Raw genomic sequence first — 26,361 nt, 5'->3', positions numbered from 1 at the left:
AATAAATTAGACATAGCAAGAAATATATAACAGATCAGTAAATGAATATAATAGGAATCAATGACCCCAACATGAAAATATCCTAACATTAAATAAATCCACTCAACCCAGCCCCTCCCAAACCCCATACTATCCAACATCTAATATGCTAAAATGAAATATACAAACAGGATAAAGGAACTCAAAACCAAAAGACTCTGAGCCAACCTTCAAAAACCTTTTATCTGTTTGATTAATTTTATTTGATATTACTATTACTCCTGTAATCTAAGCATCCAGGTATAAAACACTACAAAAGGGAGAATAAGACCCATTTATTCCATCCTGTCCCCACTGCAGATCACAAAGGCATCAGCAATAGGGGGCAGAGTGAAAACCTCTCTCTGATCTGACAGTGGAAGAGGAACACCGGCAGCCTTTGGCAGTGGGGAGCATGATAGTACAAGCTTTCTACCCTCCATTTGGCTCCTGACAGTTTCTCTCTTTTCTGCCCATATCAATCAAGCATTAATCTACATCGAGCATGTCAAAATAGCAAGTGCTTATGCAAAACAAGGAGATGAAAATTCACGGACTTAACTGTCTCAAATATTTCAGCAGTAGGGGGCAGAATGAAAACCTCTCTCTGATCTGGTAGTGGCAGAGAGGAACACGGGCAGCAGAGAGGAACATGGGCAGCCTTTGGTAGTGGGGAGCATGATAGTAAAATACTAACAGGCAATTATTGGTACTAATTGTCACTAATTAGGATTTATGCGTATTGCTTATTAGACCGCACTAATCTCAAAAGAGGGCATAGCCACAGGAGAGGCATGGGTGGGTTGTGAGCATTCCTAAAATTTATGTGCCGTGTTATAGAAGATGCCCGATCTGCACCTAAATTAGTTATGTGCTTTTACACCAGGTTTTAGTTGGCATAAATGGCTGTGACTAAATTTAGCTGCAGGAATGGGAGCTAAGTGTATTCTATAAACAGTGACTAACTTTACGGGAGGTTCATAGAATAGTGTTAAGTGCATTTTTTGGGGGGCATCATATATAGAATCTAGTTTAAAAAATGGTTTTTTTTTTTTTGGGAGGGGGGGGGGTCAGAATAATAGAAACTCTGTTCCATGTCCTCCATTTTTGATGGGCCCTTTCATTACATCAGCTTTATGATAAAAGGCAGAGCTACAGGTCTTAAAGGCCCTGATGCTCAAAAGCAAGCGTGGGTGCTAGAAGCCATTAGCACAAAACTAGCTCCCACATTTACCTGCGCAGAATATTCAGAGGCCCGGAGCAGGAGAACAAACAAGCGAGCAGATGAACAGCGCAAGTAGCATGCTAATGTTTTCAAAAAGGCGGTAAATAAATCCTAATAAATAAATAATTAAATAATGTAGTCAAGCGCATGTAGATGAGGTAATTTTGTATTCCTCCCCAATGCTCAGAGAAGAGCGTCCAAAACAAAACTGCCTTATCGCCAGGTTGGAGCAGGTGTTGGAAGAGAGGATTTCTCATGATTCTTTCTTCAAAATCTGCTGGTTTTGATTGCTTTTGGAAGCAGAAGGGAGCCTGTGCAAACCCTTAAGCAGAAATAAATATGCGTAAGTCACAGCAGCCCCAAAAGTGAAAGCACACATCACTGGTGTCTTTTTTTTTTCTGCATTTAAATCTAAAAGTCCAAGCTATAAAACATTAAAAATGCTTATATTTAGGCTGCAGAAAACAGATGCCAATGTGTACTTGGCGTTTGGGTTTTGCCATGCACGCACTGGTCAAGAGAAACGAAGATGCACAAGTCACAGCAGACCCAAAACTGAAAGCAAACATTGCCATCCATTTCCTGTGTTTAAATATAAATGTCAAAGCAAACAAAAAATATATATATATAATAACTAAATAAAAACGCTTATATTAAGGCCACAGAAAACAGATGCCAACGTGTGCTTAACATTCAGAGTTTGCTAGGCGCATGCGCACAGGAGCAGGGCCTACTGCGGAACTCCTCTGCGCATGCGCCAAGCAAAATCCTCCTGCCAAATTCCCCTAATGCTCAATGGAATCAGTGATGTGCTGCTAGTTTTTCATCCAGAAGCTCTTTCCAGCTCTGCTGAATTTATTAATCTACTGTATTTACTTAATCCCAACATTTGGTCCAAAGCGGTTTACAGGAAAAGAATTAATTACAATAAAGAAGGAAAATTATTATAAGGCTAAATATGTTTCTAATTGTTTACGGAAAATAGCATAAGAAGATGCCTGAGTTAGAAAAGATGGTAAAGCATTCCAAATATAAACCGCTTGATAGAAAAAAAAGACCTTTCATAAATCCTTGTGTACTGAATAGATGCAAAATGTAAAATAGAATTTATCTTTTAATCTAGACAAGTGTCTATCTGAGTTATGATAAAATGCTCTAACAAGAGACTCCTAAAAGACAATGGGGTCCTTTTACTAAGCTGCGGTAAGTGCTAGCATGTGCTTACTGCGGTACACGCTCAGGCGTCTTGTGGTAAGTTTCCAATTGATGCACACTAACCATGTGCAAAAGAATATTTTCTATTATTTTATTGGATGGGGTGTGCCTAAGGGACAGAGAGTAGGCGTTCCTGTGCTAATCAGTTAGTGAGTCCACGGTACCATGCACTAATGGTTAGTGCAGGATTACCGTGTGATCCCTTACTGGTTATAAAATAGGTGTCGGTAAGTACTCATGTGGTAATTCTTTTTAATAGCCATGTGCTAATGGCAACATTAAAGCAGGACCACTAATTGAAAAAAAAAATAAAAACAACAGGAAATTGGCCATTTTTTCAGCTGTAGTAAAAATAGCCTTAGTGTGTGGGAAAAAAACCATGTAAGGGCATGCTAAGGCCACGTTTTACTGCAGCTTAGTAATAGGATCCCTAATGATCCTCTTATGCACATCACTAGTCTTTCTATGATATGTTGGTGTCACAACGCCCTACTGGGACAGCATGGTACTTACCAGGTTGCGCGCCTTATGATTCACCACCATAGTAACATATACATAGTAAATGACGGCAGATAAAGACCTATACGGTCCATTCAATGGCGGTGAGTCACACTGGGGGGAGGGCTGACATCAGTCGCACAGCTTCCTTTATTTTTGGCCCCCTGCGCTCTCCTTGGGGCCTCAGCAATAGGTCTGTCATGCTTGTTTTGCCTGGATTCTGACATTGCCTGCTCTGACCATTGCCTGGATTCTGACGCTGAACTGTTCACTGCCTGGCCTGACCATTGTCTGGATTCTGTCACTGCTCTGCTCTCTGCTGGTTCTGACCACTGCCTAGACTTTGACTCCGCTGGGCCCTCTGCCTGTCCAGTACTCCTCTGAGCCTCTTCCCGCTGGCCACCCAAATCTGAGGGCTCAACTCTCGGAGGAATGGCAGTCAGTCCAGGTGAGGCTTTCTCAGGTTTCTTGACAGCCTATCTCCAGCTTTGGAGATGTCACAAGGGCTCTCTACAATCCTGCACCATCGGGGGGTGTGACAGTTGGCATTATAAAACAGAAGGGGAAGTGTTCTGCAGCACCCATGACTCTGAATTGACCTAACGAACATGAAAATCAATTCTATAAGCTAGTGCCAAAAATTAGGCACCAATAGCATGCATACAGTCCAAGCAAATTGCTAACGCTCTGCAAAAGTGTGCTTGCTTTCTCTGCTCAGCTGTTTAACTCTCATGGTGTATGACATGCTGAAACTGGGCAGACTCTTCACAAAAAACCACCAAAAGAAGAAGATGTGGGGACTATTGAATAATATGCATAGACATGTCCCAAACATCAATATGGAGCACAGGTCATAAATAAGTAGTAGTTTGATATCTGGAGACCATCAGATCTAACTGCCTCACACAACCATCAGAACATACAATTGTTCTATCGCAATGAGCGAAATGGTGTGGTGCAAATCCTCATCGGCTCCTCTCATTATTCACCAACTATTCATTACATTCTTATATTTCTTATATTTCTTTTTTGTAAACCACATATATCTCATGAAAAAACTAGTGTTTTTAAAGACACTTATCTTAAACGATAGCAGCTCAAGGATATCAAAGATATCAAAGATATCAGGGAACCCCCGCCGACATGGCCAAGTTTCGCGTAAAGCTTTTTCAAGGAAGAGGCTCACTGAAATATAAAACAGCCAAAATCAGTCAAAGTTTTAATATATAACAATCTCCAGTATCAAAAAAATTATTTTTATTGAAAAAACGTCTTACACCAATTTTCTATTAACATACCTTTCCATCCTGTGATCGCTCCTGCATACAAAAAATGGCCGCGGCGTTTTCAAGCGACCTTGCTATTTAAATTAACCACAGCTGATCAAAGAAATACTATGCCAATTGGATACTCAGAAAAATCCAACAGCCAATGAAACTACAACAGAGACCACCAATCTATTTCTGCATTTAAACCACCCGGAAGTAATGTGTTCAACTGAAATATCCATCTTTGTTCTTTCAAATTTAGTAAGTGAGGAATATTACCATCCTCCCATCCCACATCCACTTGATCAATAATTCTCCATCTAAAGTCTGTTAACAGGTGACCACAATCAGACCAATGTTGAACCATAGGTGCAGACAATATTAAATTTTTTATACGTGATTTATGTTCATTCAAACGTATTTTAATAGGTCTGCTAGATCTTCCTACGTACATTTTGTGACAGGGGCAAATGATCACATATACTACATTTTTAGAAAGACAATTAGTATTTGACTTAGCATAAATGGATCGTGCTGTATCTGAATATCTCCAAACTGGACCTTCAATCGTGGATTCACACCACTGGCACGAACCACATTTAAAATGTCCCAGAATAGCAGAAGTCAAATTCTCGATATCAAGTCTTTTATATGATAGTAGTTCACCTAATGTTTTGCTGCGCCTATAAGCTCCAATGGGGTGCTGTTCAAAGCATTCATAAATCTGTAAAGTATGCCAATGTCGATGAATACTTGACATAATTTTAGAACTAAGAGGTGAGTATGGAAGTACAGCAGTCAATTTATCCTCCTGATCTTGAGATTGATATTGTAATAACAAATCTCGATTTGCAAATTTAGCTCTCAAGTAGGCTTTCTTGACTACTGATTTTGGATAACCTCTCTCCAAAAATTTATGTATCATTTTCAATGCTTGATCTTCAAACATACTTGTCTCTGAACAAATTCTCCTGATTCTTAAAAATTGACTGATTGGTAAACTACCTTTCAAGTGGTATGGGTGAGAGCTGGAAAAATGTAGCAAGGTATTACGAGAAGAGGGTTTCTGAAACAGTGTAGTTTTTATACAGTTCAATGTTTTAAATACCCAAACATCCAAAAATTCCAATTCTTGATGGTGATAATGGAATGTAAATTTCAAATTCCGTTGTAGAGAATTTAATATCTCCATAAATTGTAGAAGTTCTGTCTCTGAAGCCTCCCAAATGAAAAAGATGTCATCCAAATACTGGGCAGAGACACTTTTGTTAGGAGTGTGTGTGAATCACACTCTTTACAGTATATATTACCCCTGATGCAGCCTATGTACGGGTGAAACGTGGCCACATCGGGTATTTGTAAGGACTTTGGATTTTTAATAAAGAGTTGTATCTTCACCCTTATTTGGGATCTGTTTTTTTGTTTCTACACCACAAGGGGGCATACTTATGGGCAGAGCACGGGTGTGTCATGGGCATGTTGTTTAGTGATCAAGTATCTTATAGAATACTATCAGTTGTGTGGATTGCATGGCACACTTAGGCGGGTCAATTTACATCAGCCATTGACATGGCATAAGTGAATGTGCCTATTGGCACGTCACAACAGCTTTGCGTTAGTATTCTGTAACAGCTTAGGTGCACCCAGAAGCCATTATAGGATTGGCGCTAAGTACGTCCCATTGTGGCACCTATATCTTAACGCCAGTTTACAGAATTGTCCCTTGGGTCTTATGATCCTCTCCTTCACTGCTTCACCTGCTGGCGTAATTGTAATGGAAGGAGAGGCAGTTGGGGGAACAGTCCAGAGTATGACAACAATAACAGCTGGAGGAAAACAAATTCCAGCAAAAACATCAATTGAAGCTGAGCTGAGTTAATCACTGTATATATATGAAATAACAGCAAAATCTGCATCCTGCTTTACATATGAAAAGCTAGTGCTTAACAAGATAATTATTGTCAGGGATAAAAGAAGGCTTTAAAATTCAATGTTTTTGTGACAGCAATATAAAATCACAACAAACCCAACAATCTGACAAATTAGAAGAGTTTGTTCCTAAATCAGTATTTGGAAAGATATCATTTTTCCTTCTCTATGACCACTGTGAAACTGATATCAATTTATAATGTAATTCTTCATGTTGCATTAGTCCTTTGGTTTTGTAACCTGCACTGAACCAAAAGGTTGGGTAGTTGCTGTACACAAGGATCCATATTGTATTGTAATGTATTTTTCCAACTTGCTTCTTATCATTGGTTAGGGAATCATAGAGGCATATTTTCAAAGCACTTAGCCTCCCAAAGTTCCATAGAAACCTATGGAACTTAGCCTCCCAAAGTGCTTTGAAAATATGCCTCATAGTGAACAGCCTCCAGTATGTATCCCACTTTCTTAGCATCCTTTTTCCATTCATAGGATGCAGCACTGGTCTGCTGTATATATTAAAGCAGGCACAGAAGTGTCAAGAGGTAATCCCACCAAGACTGCAAGCCTTTTACAAATAGCAAGTGCCTGAGTCAAGAATGATGCCTACACTTTTCAGAGAACAATGTCTCCAAATCTCACTCCTAAGCTAAAGTATGTTGGATGTTACCTTGGCCTCTCAAATCTACTGTGTGTTTGTCTTAACATGATTTATTTTTATAATGTGAACAGTATTGATATGTTTAATGAGGTGTGGTATCCTAAATATTTGGAAATAAATAAAGAATATCAAGGTATGCTTGGGAATCCTTTTTAACCAGGCCAGTGAAACCCAAAACAACGGGGACAATTTCTCTCTCTTTCTGCCACATTTTCTGCTCTTTGATAACATTTATTGGTACTTGAGGATCTCCTCTTTTTTTTCCCCCAAACAGTACAAAATAGTCACTTGGTGTTTACACTTCTATTAGCAGTGCCATTCTTGTGTTTTTCTCCTTTACTATTGTGCCTTCTTTTTCCCCCTAGTGCCTGTTCTCCAGTGATACCTAAGTCTTCCTTGTGATTTTTAGGATTTACCTAGTAAAAGATCTATGTTATAGACACAGTTGCTTAACCCAAGCAGCAGATAGACTCTCCCCTGAATTCTATATATGGTGCCCAAATTTGTGCACCCAATTTTGAGCGCATTTCTGGGATGCGTTTGCAGATAAATTGGATAATGAGCTCAGAACCATCAATATTTGGGTGCTAACAACCAATTATTCATGTTAATTGGCACGCATTAAAGTTTGTGTGCATATCTGGATGTGCACTTAAGGAATGGTGCCTATCTCCCATGGTGTGTATCTCGAAAGGGGGTGTGGCCATGGGTGTGTTGGTGCATGCAGATTTACAGAATATTGCCTAACCATGCCTAACTTGGGCGCCGGCATTTTCACCAGGTTTTCACAGGTGGAAGTCTGGCTCTCAACAGTTAGTTGCAGGATCCATGCTAATAGGTAGTCTATATAAGGCACACACCATTTATAGAATAGTGCTTAGCGATAAACTTTTCGGTGCCTAAGATTTGGCACCATTTATTAAATTCTCTCCTCAATGTTTTGTAACATAGTGACACTTGCCGAGCCTTCTCCAGACTAGCCCCCACCCTCTGGAATACACGCTCTAAAAGGCTTTACTCAACATAAGACTCTACTTCAGGAAGCAGGTAAAAGCTTGGCTCTTCTCCCAAGCTTTTAGTGGAAGAAGCAACTAACTTGCTAGTCTCACACACAGAGGACTAGATTCTATAAATCATGCCTAAACGTTTGACGCCGAAATTAAATTTGCCTAAGCGCATTCTATAAAGTACACCTTAATTTAGGCATACTTTATAGAAAAAGCCTAACTTTTCACATGGTTTACAGAATACACTGAGTGCCGGTCTGTATGACTAAATTTAGTTGCGGGCAAGTAAAACCTGGTGTAAATGCTGATGCCTAAATTGGGCACGGATCAGGTGTATTCTGTAACAACACACATAGATGCTAGAAACTCCCATGATCCACCCATTCCATGCCACGTCCACTTTTCAACTATGCGACTTAGAATTTACGTGCAGCATGTTATAGAATACGCTTAGTTCTGCTCATAAATTCTGCCAATTAGTGTAAATAATTGCTTAATTGGCAGATATCAGTGCTGATTGGCTTGTTAACCAATTAGGTATGTGCATTGTTATGGAATACGATTTCTGTGCAGAAATTTCAGCATGATACATAGAATCCGAGGGGGCAAGGACTAACACCAGCTTTAAATACAGTTCTGTATTTGAGACTTGCTTATCCACTCCTACCCTAGCTGAGATAATTTTCATGTACCTTTCTGATTCTACAAGCAGGCTCTCTTTAACTTAGTTCTCTTATTCTCTGATTCCTGTTATTCTGTCTTATATGTTTATAATGCTCCACCTTTGCTTACACCTTATGCTGTTTATTAAGATGTTTTATTGTGTATTGTGATGACATTGTAAGTAGCATGCTATGCCACAATGTGGTAGTTATTTGAATATTTTTTTCTGTTGATATGGTGTACTCAGATTGATTCTGTTATACACTGCTTTGGGTGAAGTTCTTCAAAAGGTGGTAAATAAATTCTAATAAATAAATGAATAAATAATAGTAAATTAAATGACAGCAGAGAAAGACCAATATTCTATCAAGTCTGCCCAAGGAGATTGTTGGGGTTGAATGTACTATGCAGTGCAGGTTGCTTGTGATTTGGGGTTGTATCTGCTACACAGTGTAGGTTTCTTGCCCTATGCATGTGTTGGTTGGAGTTTTACCTACCATACAATCCAGATTAAGGTTGTACCCGCTGCTCAGTGCAGGTTACTTTTCCCATGCTTGTGTTACTGGAATTGAACCTGCTGCATAGTGCCGGTTACCTTCCCTCCAACATGTGGTAGAATCAACCCCACCAATACAAGCATGGGGAAGGAGGGGCAAGAAGGGGTAAAATTGATGAGATGGGGGAATAAAGAGGAAGATGTGTCTAGATGGAGAGAGGGGTGAGAAGGGAAAAAGAGTTTTAGAAGAGAAGAACGTGAGAAAGGGAGAGTGTCAGGTGGGGATGAGAAACAGGGAACAGCATATAGAAAGAGTAAGAAAAGAAGGAGGAAGAGTGTCTGGAGGGCATTAGATGGGGAGAAGAAAGTCTGGAGAGGGAGAGAAGCAGGAAAGCATGTATGGAGGGAGGGAGCCAGAAGGGGGTTAATCTCAGGAGGGAGGGCTGAGAAGGTGTGAAGGATCTGTGATAGAATTGAGAAGCAGTATAAATAAATGGTAAGACTGTGGATGGAGGGAAGAGAGAGAAAGAAAGAAAGAAAGAAAGAAAGAAAGAAAGAAAGAAAGAAAGAAAGAAAGAAAGAAAGAAAGAAAGAAAGAAAGAAAGAAAGAAAGAAAGAAAGAGGGTCAGGTTGAGGATGAGAGAGCATGGAAATGGAACTGAGGCAGAGGTGGAAGAGAGAAAGAGAAGGTCAGGTTGAGAATGAGAGAGCATGGAAATGGGACTGAGGTGGAAGAGAGAAATAGGAAGGTGGGTAGGGGTTAAGTGAGAGAAAAAAGGGGTCGATGCCAGGAACTGTTTGTCTTTAGGCTGAATACTTCTCTAATTCAAGATGTTTTATACAACAAAGTAACATTTTAAAGATGATTGTGTGTTGGGAGGCCATTTTACTGGGGGATGAGCAATCTGTAAAAACTAAAAGGACCTCATCTACAAAAGTTTTTCCAGGTGCTTAAAGCAGCTTTATAATGTCGCATGCATTGCTGATATTTACAAATAATAATTAATTGCCTGGTAAAAGAGTATCAAACATGTTTTTATCCAGCAAATTCTGCATTAATTGGGCAAAAGTTTGCTTTTCGTCAGAATACATGGTGCGAGTGGGGTATGAAAAAGGTAGTATTGGCCTCCCATAAAAGATCCTACCTAAGACTCACCAGGTGGCACCAGAGTAACACCTTAAACTTCTCGCCTCAATCTCCAGATGAAAGGCGCTACTGAGAGCATGGATAGTAGCCTGCAAGTCTGCATTTAGCGGAAGAGCGCATTGGTTTGGGGTTAGCATTTGCTCTACAGACAGATGCATGTAACTAAGGTGCTTCTTTAAACAGATCTGAAACGTTAGGAATTCTGCCAATATACATTTGGCTATGGTGGCTGGGTTAACTCAGCCCAAACGAAAAAGGCACCGATAGATGTCCCTCTACAGTAACCACTAACGCTAGCCTAGCATTCCCGCTGCTGATGTAATTGTTGCCATGGTTATTCCACCAGGGCCCAGCCATATTCTACCCCGCCCCCTTATCCTTTTCTTCCCTAGCGCAGTGGCGTTGCGAACGTCATTTGTTTTTGCTGGCGTCAGCACGTTGACGCCAGCCTCTGCTCGTTGCTATGGCTACGTCCGCTAGGCGCCGCTCTCACGTAGGAAGGGCCTGGGCTTCCCGGAGCGTCTGGGTGACGTCACCGCCGCCTCTTGTCTGTGGCAGCGGTCGCCACCGCCGCCGCTCGCTTTAGTCCGGGAACAAGATGGCGGCGCCGAATGGTGCCGCCGCTGCTGCTCCGGCAGTGGCCGCTGGCCACTTGCCCCCTACGCACCGCCACCCTCATCCGGCACAGCACCATCACCACCACCACCATCATCATCACCGGCCCGGCCTGGCCCGCATCGGCTACTATGAAATCGAGAGGACCATCGGCAAAGGCAACTTCGCCGTCGTCAAGTTGGCAACGCACATCGTCACTAAGGCCAAGGTGAGAGGGGAGGGGAAAGGGGGCGTTACACGGTTGCCCCTTTCTCTCCCAGATGCGTGCCCGCAGCCCACGCCACCTTCCCAACCTCCGCATCCGGGGAAAACTGCTTAGTTTCCAGCGCCGTGTGTGTGTGTGTTGTGGAGGCATTCCCTCCGTTTGTATGCATTGAAGGGGATGGTCTGTGGATGTGTGTGTGTGTTGAGATTACAGGTCCAGATGTGTATGCATTGAAAGATTCATCCCATCCCTGTACCTTGTTCTGTCTAGCCCTCTCCTGCCATGGGGTATCAGCTGTCATTCTTCAGTTGCCAGGATATGACCTCTTTCCTACCTTTCTGCTCGGAGAGTAGGGCCGTTTTCATGGGTGTTATATTCATTTATTATTCAATTGGATAAACTCATCTCTTATTCTCTTTCAAGTTATTTACTTGCAAAATGTCCGAAATACGTCAGAGTGTTTTTGTTCAGCTGTGAAGGACATGCGCTGGACTGTAGTCTTTCACTGATTCTGTTTCGAAATATATACACCCTGCGTTTAATTTCTCTTGAAACATAAGCAATACATTTATGTGTTTTTTTTATTTGCATGCACTAGAATATTTTTGAGATTGTGTTACACGTGACCTGAAGCAGAGGACGTTTGTGAAATGAAGGTATTTAGCTAATGTCTGATTAAAGTAGCATCTCATTTGTCAGTGCTGATACTTTTAATGGTGCGGTGTATATATATATTTTCTAATTTGGAAGTTGGTGATATTTTACTGGTATTAATCTTTATTTGTACAGTGTGCAGTGTAATTCAGCATGCAAAAATCTAACAGATGTTCTTGATCTGCTGTTGGTGGCTTGTTTCTAAGGTTTCCTGATGTGTTTTGGATGAATGGTGAATCTCTTGTGTTGACTTGATCCTTGTCTGTATTCAATTGGAGTGACCTAGGTGGGAATTATTTAAGTGGACAGCCTGATTTTGTTCTTGATAGCAGTTGCAGATATGTGTTGCAATTGCTTGTTAGCGATAGAAAAAAATGGATGCTGTAGCAAAATGTCAGCAGTTTTATGTTGTGCAATGGTAGTTACAGACACAGACTGTAACATAAATACACAGCAATTAATGTGTGTTATTTGATTTTCAACATGAAACATATTTTCCCCTTGGGGTTAAATACAGAGGCTCTAAAGGAGAAATATTTTGAAGTGAAAATTTAAAGTATTTTACTTTAATAGATAAAAGACAACATGAAATACAGATGAGTTCCAGAATATTTTGATGGAGTAGGTTTTATTCCATAGCAACTACTACTAATCATTTCTATAGCGCTATAGCAGCACTGTACGAACATGCAGGTATTTTCTCTGTCCCTAGAGGGCTCACAATCTTAAGTTTTTGTACCTGGGGCAATGGAGGGTTAAGTAACTTGCCCAGGGTCACAAGGAGATACAGTGGGTCTTGAACCCCAGGTTGGATATACTAAGTAGTTGCTTCTGTTTTGTAGTTTTATTCCTTCTACCTCTGTATGCTTAAGTATATATATAGAAGAGAGGCAGGAGAGAGGGGTTAAGATAGAGACGTTTAAATACCTCAGTGGCATTAATGTACAGGAGGTAAGTCTTTTTCAAATGAAGGAAAACTCTGGAAAGAGAGGGCATAGGATGAAGTTAAAAGGAAATAGGTTTAGGAGGAGTCTAAGAAAATACTCTTTCACAGAAAGAGTGGTGGATGTGTGTACTGACCTGCTGGAGGTCGTGTAGGCGAGGGCTGTGTCAGAATTTAAGAAAGCGTGGGACGGGCACGTGGAATCTCTTAGGAAAATGAGGAATTAGGGCTTGAATGGACAGACTGGATGGGCTATTTTGGCCCTTATGTGCCATCATGTTTATAGGTGAACTAACTGTGGCACCTACACAGATTGCTTGTGTGATACTGTGTGTAGAATTTTTTTTATGTTTAGATCTACAGTCTTGATTTAATGTTTCTTAATGGATATTCAGTGCTTGTACAGTTTGAAGTGTATGCACATTTATGTTACAAGAAAGCACTTGTAGATGGTACAGTATGTTTAAATACACATATACTACAGTCATGGTTGTGAGAATGCAGTTGTCCACTCTATATGAGATTGGTGGCACATAATGTTCATAAGAATATAAGATTCTTGTTTGTTTATAATTATGAGAAGAATAAATATTTTCTTTGATGAACCCATCAAATATGAGAAACTTACGGCCTTTGCAAATTGTCTTGACAAAATACGAAGAAAACGTTGTTTGAATTTTTATATACTGCTTTTTAACTAAATAATGTTTTTTATGTAATTGTTCACACTTTTTTGATGTATTGAAATTAGAGGCACATAATGTTCCTTATTAGCAAGGGTATTTGCTTGTATCAATGCACTCTGTCACAGTGAGAAAAGCCTGTGGTATACTGAAGCAGCACTGCTGTTGATAGTGTTACTCACAAGAAGGTGGTGGTAAAGGATGATCCAGGATGAAGTAGTCAGGAAAATCACAACAGTAGTATGGTAATATTGGGAGGAATCTGGTCTTGCAAGAGTGTACCCAGAGTTATCACCCGTTCATAGTCTGGAATAGTGGTGAGTTAGAGGAGGTATGTCAAGGGGAGTTTGCTATATACTGAAGACATATGTTTAAGTATTTGTCATTTTTAAAATTGGCCACTGATATCTGCTGTCTGTATCCGTGGATGTTACTAAGTGGTGTATAATCTACTGAACTTATTGATTATGTATGTCATCTTATGTTTTTTAGTGAATGTGTGATTGATTTTGAAAAGTGTTTTTCATACTCTTAACGTTTTGCAATTTAAAAGTAAATATTAAATTAATGCCGTTCCATAGCGTCCCACGGATCAATCCAGAGACAAGTGGGTTGTGTCCCTCTACCAGCAGGTGGAGATAGAGAGAACTTCAGATTTACTATATGTGGACATGTTGCTATGGAACTTTGTAAGTCAAAGTGCGTTGAAAATACCCCTCCACATAACATTGTTAAGTGCTTTGAAAATACGCTTCGGTGTATAAGAGAGAATTCTCTTAAAGATGGCATGAGAATGCTGTATTTGGTTTACTAGTTACAGTATTTTTGGGTTTCCACGAAACTGCAGGGTAGCTCTACTAACCTGGATGGACACCAGTGGGGTCCTTTTACCAAGCTACAGAAAAAATTGGCCTTAGCACACCCTTACTTGTGCTTTTTCACGCGCTAAGGCCATTTTTCCTGCAGCCGGAAAATGGTTGATTTTCTGTTTCTCAAATTAATGGCCATGCGCTATTATTGCCATTAATGGATGGCCATTAACAAAAATTAGCACGTGAACACTTACTGCCACCCATTTTGTAGGTGATAAGGAATCGCGCTAATCAGCTAGTGCACAGTAATGTAGATGTGCTAACTGGTTTGCACAGAAACACCTATGGCCCCCCCCCCCCAACTCTATAAAATATTAAAATAATTCTTTAATGTTCATCTTACAGCAGGACACCTGAGTGCATCTCACGGTAGGCCATTTTAAATTGTGTTAGGTGTGCATTAGCGCCTAGTGAAGCTTAGTAAAAAGGCCCCCAAGTCATTTAGTTGGTGTTGCACTGTTTGATCATCTAGTAGCTCTTCCTTTAACTAATCAACACACAGGAGATGATGTTACTTGAGATTTTCTCTGAGTCTAATTCATAGCTGATTTTAACTTTAAAATCCAATTTTAAGCAGAGATCAAGGAAAATCATAATGCCTTTCTGAACTTTTGGCCTATTACTCACTTCAGATACAGGAAGCTTTGTCTTAGTCAGAAGGACACTGTCAAGATTGGGTGAAAGAAGGATATTACCATGGGTATTTTTCTGCCTTGATAAAATTTTAAGTTTGAGTAATGTTAGTGTTGAGTATTGATGTGCTATTCTACAGTGGCTTACAGTTTATAATCTTAGGGTCAGACTTGCAGAGAAAAGTGGTGCAGAGATCCTGCAAGTAGCATTTTTTTGTTTTTAGCACAGTTCTTCCCAAGATTCTGACTAGAAGGGGAAAATGTCCGTAGAAAATATGTTGCAAGCAGTATTTAAATGGTTAAGCAATAGTATTAAATATTTGAAGAAATATGAACACCAATTTTGTAAAAAGGTGGGAAAATGTGGAATACAAATGTAACAAATAAAAAAAACAAATAAAAAAAATGTTTTGCCTAGACTAATGTGCTTATTCTGGGTTCTCCCTTTGCCATTGCCTAAAAATGGCTGGACTCATTGCAGGACAGACTGACTAAATTTATTTGACAAAACAAGAGACCTAGGCTTTTTCAAGGGATGCTGTATAGGGATAGGAAGAGAAGGGGAGGTTTTGGGGTTCTTAACCCAACTTTTTATTACCAAGTGGCCCAAACAAGATCTGCTGTTAATGGCTCCAAAACTCCTCCAATAAATTTTGGGTCTTGAATTTAACAGGAATCATAAAGCTTGCTCACTTAATCTGGCTGCCTTGGGAACATTGACTGTCACTGAATGACCCATGCTCCACTATTTCCTGAACCTTACATCATTGGGATAATTTGAGTAAAGATCCAGACTTCCATCTGTCTAGGTTTATGCCAATAACCTCAACCCCTTTGTTTCTAACTAGCATGGGACCAGAAGTTTTTCGGAAATGGAATACCCTTGGTGAATCATGTTGGGGGCAGCTTGTTCAATGACTCTAAAATAATATCTTTTGAATCCCTCTCTAGCATGTATCAATTACCCTGAATGGACCAGTTTGCTTATTATCAGCTGGTGCATTTTATTCAGACTGGCATCTTCAAGTGTCAGATTGATAGGAATCTGGCTATTGTTGAAGATTTATGTGGAGATTTTAGGGGAACGAGGGATTTAATCTCTGCCATTTCTAAATACTTATTGGACAAAAGTAAGATTGCTCATACCATTGGGAGGGTGAATTAGGAGTGCACCAAGAAGAAGATGAATGTGAATGTTTGTCTAAGGTGTCTGTCAGAGCTGATGCTTGGAAGGAGAATGGCTTTAAGGTTATATATCATTGGTATCTGATCACTGAGCGTCTTAGTCATATTTTTCCAATGGTGTCTTCATTTTGTTGGCGTCATTGGAGCATGGTATCATGGGTCACGTATGGTGGTCTTGTCGGAAAGTGAGTGCCTTTTGAAAGACTGCAAAGATGGCTGGGCCGGGAGAGATTCCTTGGGACCCCATAATTTTTCTGTTCCTGGGATTACATTGGTTCATCAGCAGTTGGTAAAACATGCTCTTAGTGTAGCTCGTGTAACCCTACCTAAGGCTTGTAAGACTCTGGAAACTCCCTCTGTCATAAAATGGATTGCAAATTGCATTTGTGAGATGGAAAATCAAAAGCTTTATTGTGAAATGGGAAAAAATATGGTTTCCTTTGTAGTCTCTGTCTTTAATTGCTTACAAATGTTTCTGAAGTGTTGTATCTTGTTCATATTAGATATTTTGAGGATTGGGGTGGGGGCCCCTTCATGTGATATAATTTGGGGTTGCTTGGGTGGGGTGGGTTTATAGGGTGATATTTTTGGGAAAAGATGTAAAAAGAAAGAGGTATGCGTTGTCTAGTTTTATTGTATCTTTGGAGTTTGTTTACTCTGATTTTTTTTTTTGTACTTGCTTGTGTATGTTTTTAGTAAAGAGACCACTGAAAAATCAAAAAAGAAAAATAAATGGAACAAGCTGAAAATTGTGCAGAAACTTTTTTGGAATCTTTCCTTCATCTCCAAATTTATCATTTTTTGGAAAAGTCCCTCAATTCTTTTTACAATGGCTTTGCATGCATACTATTTTTTTTTTGTCCTATACATTTTCTCTTTTTTTTTGATTTGCAGAAATGTAAATACTTGGCCAAGAGATGCACTATTTGAAATTAGTGTGGTAATTTGACTTCACATGCCTTGTGTACTTCTTTTGCTTTACTTGTCTGAAATATACTTCTGACTTAGGGCCCCTTTACTAAACTGCGTTAGTGATTGCTGGCACAGCAAATGCAGCGCAGCCCATTCAGTTTGAATGGGCTTTGCACATTTGCTGTGTGGGAATTGCTAGCGTGGTTTAGTGAAAGGGGCCCTTAGAGTTTTTCTGTAGCGTTTTAATGCAAGTCAGAAATTTGCATGTCTGCTGCTGCTGCATCGTGGATGTAAATACATGTTTGCCATTTCCATGTTAAGTTTTCTTTCTTTCTAGGTTGGTTATGTGAAAGTAGAAATCGTAGATGGTTTGAGTGTCTCACTGATGGATAAATATTGATAGGCCCATTAAATGAAATATTCCTTCAATTAATTTTAAATGCAGTGCAGCTGGAATTTACTTAGCTCTTTGAGGAGTGTATGTTGTCACTGTTTGACGGGCTGCAGGAAGGTAGTTCCTGCCTGGTACAGGACTGCATTGAATTCTGCTCTGGGCATGCTGAGCAGAGTACACACTGTCACTGTACTCATAGCCTTTTGCTTAGTGATGGCAGACCTTCACTATGTGTATGTGTTTCAGACACAAATTTCAGGTTTACTTATTTCCTCATCCATTATAATAATTGATCCCCTATAAGTCTGTGTTTTTTGTGTGCTGTGCTGTTGACTTTACCTTCTGCCTCTTTCCTAGTTCCTCTGTTGCTGCTGTGTTGCATTGCAGCAGATATCCGAATGTGCTTGTAACAGCAGCACTGCAATACTCCTCATCATTTTCTCTGCAGAACTCGCAATCTGTGAATTAATCATATAGCATGGTACAGCTTAACAGTTCAGTATTACCGTGAGTTTAGGCCTTTTCTAGATCATTTCCTTGCTAGAATCAGGAGCTAGGAATCTTGTTAGCATAGCAGTGGTCTGAGGAATAGTATTTGGAGCTAGTCTCGTGCGCTTATTGCATGGGGTTCTGAGCTGCCATGCCAACTTGCCCTGTGAATGAAAATGACCCAGTTAACACCTAGTGTACCTGACTGTAACTCCTTTTGAGTCACTGCTGAAAAAGCATGAGCTAACTACAAGTAAACAAAGTAATGCTTTTAGGTTAACCCAGTGATTCCCAAATCTAGTCCTGGAGGCACCCCAGCCAGTCAGGTTTCCAGGATAACCACAATGAATATCCATGAGAGAGATTAACATGCACTGCCTCCACTGCATTCAAATTCATTTTATAAATATTCATTATGGATATCCTGAAAATCTGACTTGTCTGGGTTGCCTCCAGAACCAGGTTTGGGAGCCACTGGGCTAACCTGTATGCAGCCACTTAAGGGAAGTCTGTTAAACACAAGAGTTTGCAAGTAGAAGGACAAATTAGTATACAGTTGCCCTTTCTTTTCTAGACAAGAATGGACATGTTATTAAAGTGGTTTACTGCAGTCCACACAAAGTATGGATGTCAGAGCTGGGATTACAGCTCATATCTCAAGAGCTTTTAGTTCCGCACTTTGTCTTCTAGTTCAGGCAGGTGATGCTGCTCTCAAAAGTTTTTTTTGTCCTGTCATAGGCACATGTAAAAACACTACTGTTCCCTTGCCTAGACAGTATATATGACAACTAAAATCTAGGTGTGTCCAATTCGCGCGCCTAGCAGTATTCTATAAGCCGCATCTACATTCAGACGCGGTTTAGAGAATAGCGTATAGGCCAGGTGGATGCACCTAGATTTAGTCACAGCCATTTATGCCAGTGAAAAGCTGGTGTAAATTGCCTGTGCCTAAATCTAGGTGCGCTGCCCTGAATTCTCTAACCACACACGTAGATGTGATTGGCCCCAACACACCCACACTCCTCCCATGACTGCACCCCCTTTTTGGCTGCACGCGTGGGAATTTACACATGCCACTCTTTAGAATACGCCTAAAAAGAATTGTGCGTAAATTCCAATTATGCCCAATTAGTGTTGACAATTGGTCATTATTAGCCAATTATCAAGACTAATTGGCTTGTTAATTTAGTACTGCACATAAATTGGCCACACGCCATATATGGAATCCAGGGGTAAGTGTTTAACTTCATCTTTCTGTTGATAGCATAGCTATCTGGATTCTATGTGTTAAAGCTGTAAACCTCTGTCCAGAAAGGTACAGAAATCTGTGACACAAAGAAAGTTACCTCTGGGCATTCGCTTCCCCACACCGCTTCCATATTACCATGGATCTCCTAGCATGCTTTTTCCCCATGTTTAGTTTATTAAACCTGATATGCTGCTCGGCTATAATAGATCACAGCAATTTATAAGTACATAAGTACATAAGTAGTGCCATACTGGGAAAGACCAAAGGTCCATCTAGCCCAGCATCCTGTCACCGACAGTGGCCAATCCAGGTCAAGGGCACCTGGCACGCTCCCCAAACGTAAAAACATTCCAGACAAGTTATACCTAAAAATGAGGAATTTTTCCAGTCCATTTAATAGCGGTCTATGGACTTGTCCTTTAGGAATCTATCTAACCCCTTTTTAAACTCCGTCAAGCTAACCGCCCGTACCACGTTCTCCGGCAATGAATTCCAGAGTCTAATTACACGTTGGGTGAAGAAAAATTTTCTCCGATTCGTTTTAAATTTACCACACTGTAGCTTCAACTCATGCCCTCTAGTCCTAGTATTTTTGGATAGCGTGAACAGTCGCTTCACATCCACCCGATCCATTCCACTCATTATTTTATACACTTCTATCATATCTCCCCTCAGCCGTCTCTTCTCCAAGCTGAAAAGCCCTAGCCTTCTCAGCCTCTCTTCATAGGAAAGTCGTCCCATCCCCACTATCATTTTCGTCGCCCTTCGCTGTACCTTTTCCAATTCTACTATATCTTTTTTGAGATACGGAGACCAGTACTGAACACAATACTCCAGGTGCGGTCGCACCATGGAGCGATACAACGGCATTATAACATCCGCACACCTGGACTCCATACCCTTCTTAATAACACCCAACATTCTATTCGCTTTCCTAGCCGCAGCAGCACACTGAGCAGAAGGTTTCAGCGTATCATCGACGACGACACCCAGATCCCTTTCTTGATCCGTAACTCCTAATGCGGAACCTTGCAAGACGTAGCTATAATTCGGGTTCCTCTTACCCACATGCATCACTTTGCACTTGTCAACATTGAACTTCATCTGCCACTTGCACGCCCATTCTCCCAGTCTCGCAAGGTCCTCCTGTAATCGTTCACATTCCTCCTGCGACTTGACGACCCTGAATAATTTTGTGTCATCGGCGAATTTAATTACCTCACTAGTTATTCCCATCTCTAGGTCATTTATAAATACATTAAAAAGCAACGGACCCAGCACAGACCCCTGCGGGACCCCACTAACTACTCTCCTCCACTGAGAATACTGGCCACGCAATCCTACTCTCTGCTTCCTATCTTTCAACCAGTTCTTAATCCATAATAATACCCTACCTCCGATTCCATGACTCTGCAATTTCTTCAGGAGTCTTTCGTGCGGCACTTTGTCAAACGCCTTCTGAAAATCCAGATATACAATATCAACCGGCTCCCCATTGTCCACATGTTTGCTTACCCCCTCAAAAAAATGCATTAGATTGGTGAGGCAAGACTTCCCTTCACTAAATCCGTGCTGACTTTGTCTCATCAGTCCATGTTTTTGTATATGCTCTGCAATTTTATTCTTAATAATAGCCTCCACCATCTTGCCCGGCACCGACGTCAGACTCACCGGTCTATAATTTCCCTGATCTCCTCTGGAACCTTTCTTAAAAATCGGAGTAACATTGGCTACCCTCCAGTCTTCCGGTATTACACTCGATTTTAGGGACAGATTGCATATTTCTAACAGTAGCTCCGCAAGTTCATTTTTTAGTTCTATTAATACTCTGGGATGAATACCATCAGGTCCCGGTGATTTACTACTCTTCAGCTTGCTGAACTGACCCATTACATCCTCCAAGGTTACAGAGAATTTGTTTAGTTTCTCCGACTCCCCCGCTTCAAATATTCTTTCCGGCACCGGTGTCCCCCCCAAATCCTCCTCGGTGAAGACCGAAGCAAAGAATTCATTTAATTTCTCCGCTACGGCTTTGTCCTCCTTGATCGCCCCTTTAACACCATTTTCGTCCAGCGGCCCAACCGACTCTTTGGCCGGTTTCCTGCTTTTAATGTATCTAAAAAAGTTTTTACTATGTATTTTGCTTCCAACGCTAATTTCTTCTCAAAGTCCTTTTTTGCCCTCCTTATCTCCGCTTTGCATTTGGCTTGGCATTCCTTATGATCTATCCTGTTACTTTCAGTTGGTTCTCTTCTCCACTTTCTGAAGGATTGTTTTTTGGCTCTAATGATTTCCTTTATCTTACTGTTTAGCCACGCCGGCTGAAGTTTAGTCTTTTTTCCCTTTTTTCTAATACGTGGAATATATTTGTCCTGAACCTCCAGGATGGTGTTTTTAAACAGCATCCACGCCTGATGCAAGTTTTTTACTCTGCGAGCTGCTCCTTTCAGTCTTTTTTTCACCATTTTTCTCATTTGTCGTAATCACCCTTTCTATAGTTAAACGCTAGCGTACTTGATTTCCTAGTTTCACTTCCTTCAATGCCAATATCAAAACCGATCATATTATGATCACTGTTATCAAGCGGCCCTCGTATCGTTACCCCCTGCACTAGATCATGAGCACCACTAAGGACTAAGTCTAGTATTTTTCCTTCTCTTGTCGGCTCCTGAACTAGCTGTTCCATGAAGCTGTCCTTGATTTCATCAAGAAATCTTATGTCCCTTGCGTGTACAGATGTTACATTACCCCAGTCTATATGCGGGTAATTGAAATCCCCCATTATTATTGTGTTGCCCAGTTTGTTTGCGTCCCAGATTTCCTTTAACATTTCCGCATCCGTCTGTTCGTCCTGGCCAGGCGGACGGTAGTACACTCCTATCACTATCCTTTTCCCCTTTGCACATGGAATTTCAATCCACAGTGATTCCAAGGAGTGTTTTGCTTCCTGCAGAATTTTCAATCTATTTGATTCAAGGCTCTCGTTAATATACAATGCTACCCCTCCACCAATCCGATTCACCCTATCACTACGATATAATTTGTACCCCGGTATGACAGTGTCCCACTGGTTATCCTCCTTCCACCAGGTCTCAGAGATGCCTATTATATCTAATTTTTCATTTAGTGCAATATATTCTAACTCCCCCATCTTATTTCTTAGGCTCCTGGCATTCGCATATAGACATTTCAAACTATGTTTGTTGTTCCTAAGTACATCATGCTTAGTACTTGACAGTATTAATTGGCAATCTTTTGTCTGATTTTTATTGTTATTTAAAGATACCCGATCTACTACAATCTCTTTTGCAACCTCACTATCAGGATACTCTATCTTCCCTGTTATGGTGATATCTTTGAAAGATACCTTATCCCGAACCATGCTCTTTTGAGCGACTGTCGGCCTTCCCCCCATTTCTAGTTTAAAAGCTGCTCTATCTCCTTCTTAAACGCCGATGCCAGCAGCCTGGTCCCACTCTGGTTAAGATGGAGCCCATCCTTTCGGAATAGGCTCCCCCTTCCCCAGAATGTTGCCCAGTTCCTAACAAATCTAAAGCCCTCCTCCCTGCACCATCGTCTCATCCACGCATTGAGACTCTGGAGCTCTGCCTGTCTCTTGGGCCCTGCGCGTGGCACAGGTAGCATTTCAGAAAATGCTACCCTGGAGGATCTGGATTTCAGCTTTCTACCTAAGAGCCTAAATTTTGCTTCCAGAACCTCTCTCCCACATTTTCCTATGTCATTGGTACCCACATGTACCAAGACAGCGGACTCCTCCCCAGCACTATCTAGAATCCTATCTAGGTGACACGTGAGGTCCGCCACCTTCGCACCAGGCAGGCAAGTCACCAGGCGATCCTCACGTCCACCAGCCACCCAGCTATCTATATGCCTAATGATCGAATCACCAAGTACAACAGCTGTCCTAACCTTTCCCTCCCGGGCAACATTTGGAGATATATCCTCGGTGCGAAAGGATAATACATCCCCTGGTGGGCAGGTCCTGGCTACAGGAGTACTTCCTACTTCACCAGGGTGATGCTCTCCTTCTAGGAGACCTCCCTCCTCCAAGGTAGCACAGGGGCTACCTGACTGGAGGTGGGACTTCTCTACAACATCCCTGTAGGTCTCCTCTATGTACCTCTCTGTCTCCCTCAGCTCCATCAAGTCTGCTACTCTAGCCTCAAGGGAACGGACACGTTCTCTGAGAGCTAGGAGCTCTTTGCATCGGGCACACACATATGACACCTCACCAATTGGGAGATAATCATACATGTGACACTCAATGCAAAAGACTGGATAGCACCCCTCTCGCTGCTGGACTGCTGACTCCATCTTAGTGTTTTTTGAGTTTTTCCGTAATTTAAAACTTGCTAAAGTATTAAGGATATCAGCCTATCACTAACTTACAGTTCCTCCTTTAAACCCCAATCTTCAAGTTCCGAAAGCACAAGCAAAATTTGTTCACTTACCAGAGAAATATCCTCTTCTCCCAGAACTTATTAGAAGGAAAGCTTTTGCGCGCCGTTAGGCGCGCGGCACCTTGAGCAGAGGCCCCGAGTGGATCGGAACGGACCTGGGAGTCACTCTGGCGAAGGCTCCGAGGATATGCAGATGAGCTGCAAGTCCTCCACGGCACCTAAGAAGGCAACCGGTGGGAGAGCTGGGCACCTCTCAACCAAGAAAAGGCTTACCAGGGGTTAGGCCGAAGCCAGCATTCCTCCCCCTGAGGGTCACCTGATCCTGGCTAAGAAGTACAACACTTTGAAAAGAATCCTATAATAGCACATATGAAATTTTGAGAAGTGTAAGCTTTCCTAATTTTGTTACTGTATTTGGGATTTGCAGCATTGAGTAGTGCATCTGAGTTACTAATGTGATAATGAACACACACTTTGCCTTATACTCTAGACCAGTCTTTACTAATTTTTGTTAGGGCCACATTGGATCCAGATGAGCTGAAGGAGAGCCACCAAATAACTTCTCATGCAGGGACGTAATGTCAATGACATCCATCCCTACCAGGCCACCTTCAGTTTTTCTTTGGAGGTGTCCTCAAGGAGGTGGACATTTAAGAAATGCCTTTTCCTTTAAGCATGTCCCCCCCCCCCTCGGTCCACTTCCTGCTTTCTGTTACAAGCTTGAGAAGAGAGGCAGAGAGCAGTGAACCCCCCCCCCCCCCCCGAATAATGATGGCCCCCCAGTCCTTGAATTGAAGAACAATGCTGTAGATAGTTTATACATTAGAACCTGGTAGAATGCCAGATACCAATTTCTTTGGCATGTTGTTCCTCTGTTCCCTGTGATGTTTTAGTTTTTGGTGTCAGCTGAGTAGGACATTAGTTTGCTCCTGAAGTTATAGCCTTTCCCATTTCACAGCATAGAAAGCCTTGAGTCTTTATAGTATGTGAACTTTTGAGATCACTCAGATATCTTCTTCAGATCTGACTATGTGGTCTCCTCAGCTCAGACGTTACAACTAGTTATTTGTTGATCTAATCATAGGTATTACAGCTTACAGAAATTCAGTTTTCTCCAGGACTGAAGATAGCCATTTAAAACTCTGCAGCATGGGGAGCCCTAAAGTTTAACAAGTTGGAAATGGCACTCATACGTTTGACAGCCGTATAACTGTAGCATTAGTATTGGAATATAGATAATGGTTTGACAGCTTAAAAATACGGAGTAAAAGTACAAAGAAACTGACTCTAATGTATTTGTTTTTGGGTGTTTTTATTCTCAGAGGACAAGCAGGCCAGTTGTATTCTTACAGCTGGATGATGTCATCTGACAGAGCCCGGTGTGGATGCTGACTAGCAAGATTAATGTAGAATTTTCTAGCAGTGTCCCACCACGTATGCGCTGGTTTCTTCCTGCCTGATGCATGAGCACAGGTCCCTCAGTCATGTAAAATAGCTAAAGAATACAAATCCAAGGGGAGGTGGGAGGGTGTATGAGAATACCTGGCCTGCTGTCCTCGGAGAACATCTGCTATAGGTGAGTAACTTTGCTTTCTTGGAGGACAAGCAGGCTGTCTCCCCGCTAGGCCCTTAGGTCTCAGATGAGACAAAATCCCCCATTTTCTTGGGCACAAGGAAGTACCTGGAATAGAGTCCCTTCCCCCATCTCCTGGTGGTACGGATTTGACTGCATTGGCCTGTAGGAGGGCAGAGATTTCCTCTACAAGTACCTGCTTGTGCTGAGAGATGATGAACGATGTTCTCAGTGGGCACTTTGGTGGTGTACAGCCCTACCCTAAGAATCAGGGGAAGCTTCTCCCCCAGTGTCAAGAGCGGTACTGCCTATGTTGATGTTGACTGTGCCAAAGGTCTCTCCACAGGCATGGATGGAGCTTCAGGAAGAATCTGGGGTTGATTCGCAGTTGGCACAAGTGCCATCGATGCCTGAGTGGATTCCACCTGCAGCATCTGCACCAGCTCCTCTCTGAGCATGGCTTGGAACCGCTCATTGAAGGAAGGCATCGGAAAAGGCAGGGGAGCCTGCAGAGATGCAGCCTGAGAAAGCCTTGGTGCCAAACCGGAACCAGGAACCTGACTGCTCAAAGACTTACACACCAGCACCTCTACCAAAGAGGGAAATGCTCCTCCTGGTGCTAGCGATGCAGATGCCCTGGAGCTCCTAGTACCTTGCATCAATGAGGACTGATGCTTATGCATTTTGGGCTTTCCCCGACGCTCAGCATTGCGGTCCTTTGGTGTCACGGTTGTGCCCATGTTTTGTGCTCTCCTTCCTCTCGCCACCTGGTAGCTAGACCTGCTGGCTGCAATGAACTGTCTGGTTATTGTCACCCGTTCCAGATTTCAGGGCAGTCCGGTCCGGATCTTCCAGACTGCCAGACTTGCTCTGTTTGTTTGAACCTGCACAGCCCCCGTAGTTGCCTGGTGATTGCTGCAGCTTGAGCCTCAGCTGCTGCTGGGCTTATTAGCCATTCTGAAATCTTTCTGCTTTCCCTTTGCATCGCCTAAGGCCCTGAGGTTTGTTGGGGTGCTGTTTGCACTTCTGCTCAGTCTGGTTTCTTGCCCTGATTCTTGTCTGTTTTAGTTAGTCTGTGGGTAGTTAGATTAGATTATTGTTTGTTTGCTAGGCTTGTCTCTGGGTTTTAGTTTTGTGTTTAGTTTGTGTCCTAGTGGCTGCTCTACATCTTTTAATTCTGTGTCTTGTTATTCAGTGTTTTGTTCCCTGTTTTAGTGGCTGCTTGCAGCTTCCTTTCCTGTCCTTTAGCTTATCCTTTCCCTGCCTTGCTGTCCGTGTGTATTCCTTTCCCCTCTGACCCTCAGTCCCTGTTCAGCCTTGTTGGGATCCTGTTCCTGACCTGTCCTATAAGTCCTGCCGGCCGCCTGCAGCCAGGGGCTCAACTCCTGGTGAAAGGTGGCCATGTGCAAG

At 41.8% G+C, this 26,361-nt stretch overlaps 1 protein-coding gene across 2 annotated transcripts in view; it reads left to right on the top strand.

Moving 5' to 3' along the window:
• The first annotated feature begins 10,650 nt into the window (after window positions 1–10,650).
• Window positions 10,651–26,361, top strand: part of SIK3 (SIK family kinase 3) — a 454,627-nt gene continuing 438,916 nt past the window's right edge. For both annotated transcript variants that reach the window (XR_003944053.1, XM_030221942.1), the window contains exon 1: window positions 10,651–10,947. Coding sequence is in view for 1 of the 2 variants with exons in the window: in XM_030221942.1 (XP_030077802.1) it covers window positions 10,723–10,947 (225 nt within the window). In the remaining variant the exon portion in view is untranslated. The remainder of the gene's footprint in view (window positions 10,948–26,361) is intronic.

This window comes from Microcaecilia unicolor, chromosome 12 (assembly GCF_901765095.1).
Source record: "Microcaecilia unicolor chromosome 12, aMicUni1.1, whole genome shotgun sequence".
Taxonomy (NCBI): Eukaryota; Metazoa; Chordata; class Amphibia; order Gymnophiona; family Siphonopidae; genus Microcaecilia; species Microcaecilia unicolor.
Note: the sequence above shows the minus strand (reverse complement) of the source record. Positions and strands in the feature narration are given on the sequence as shown.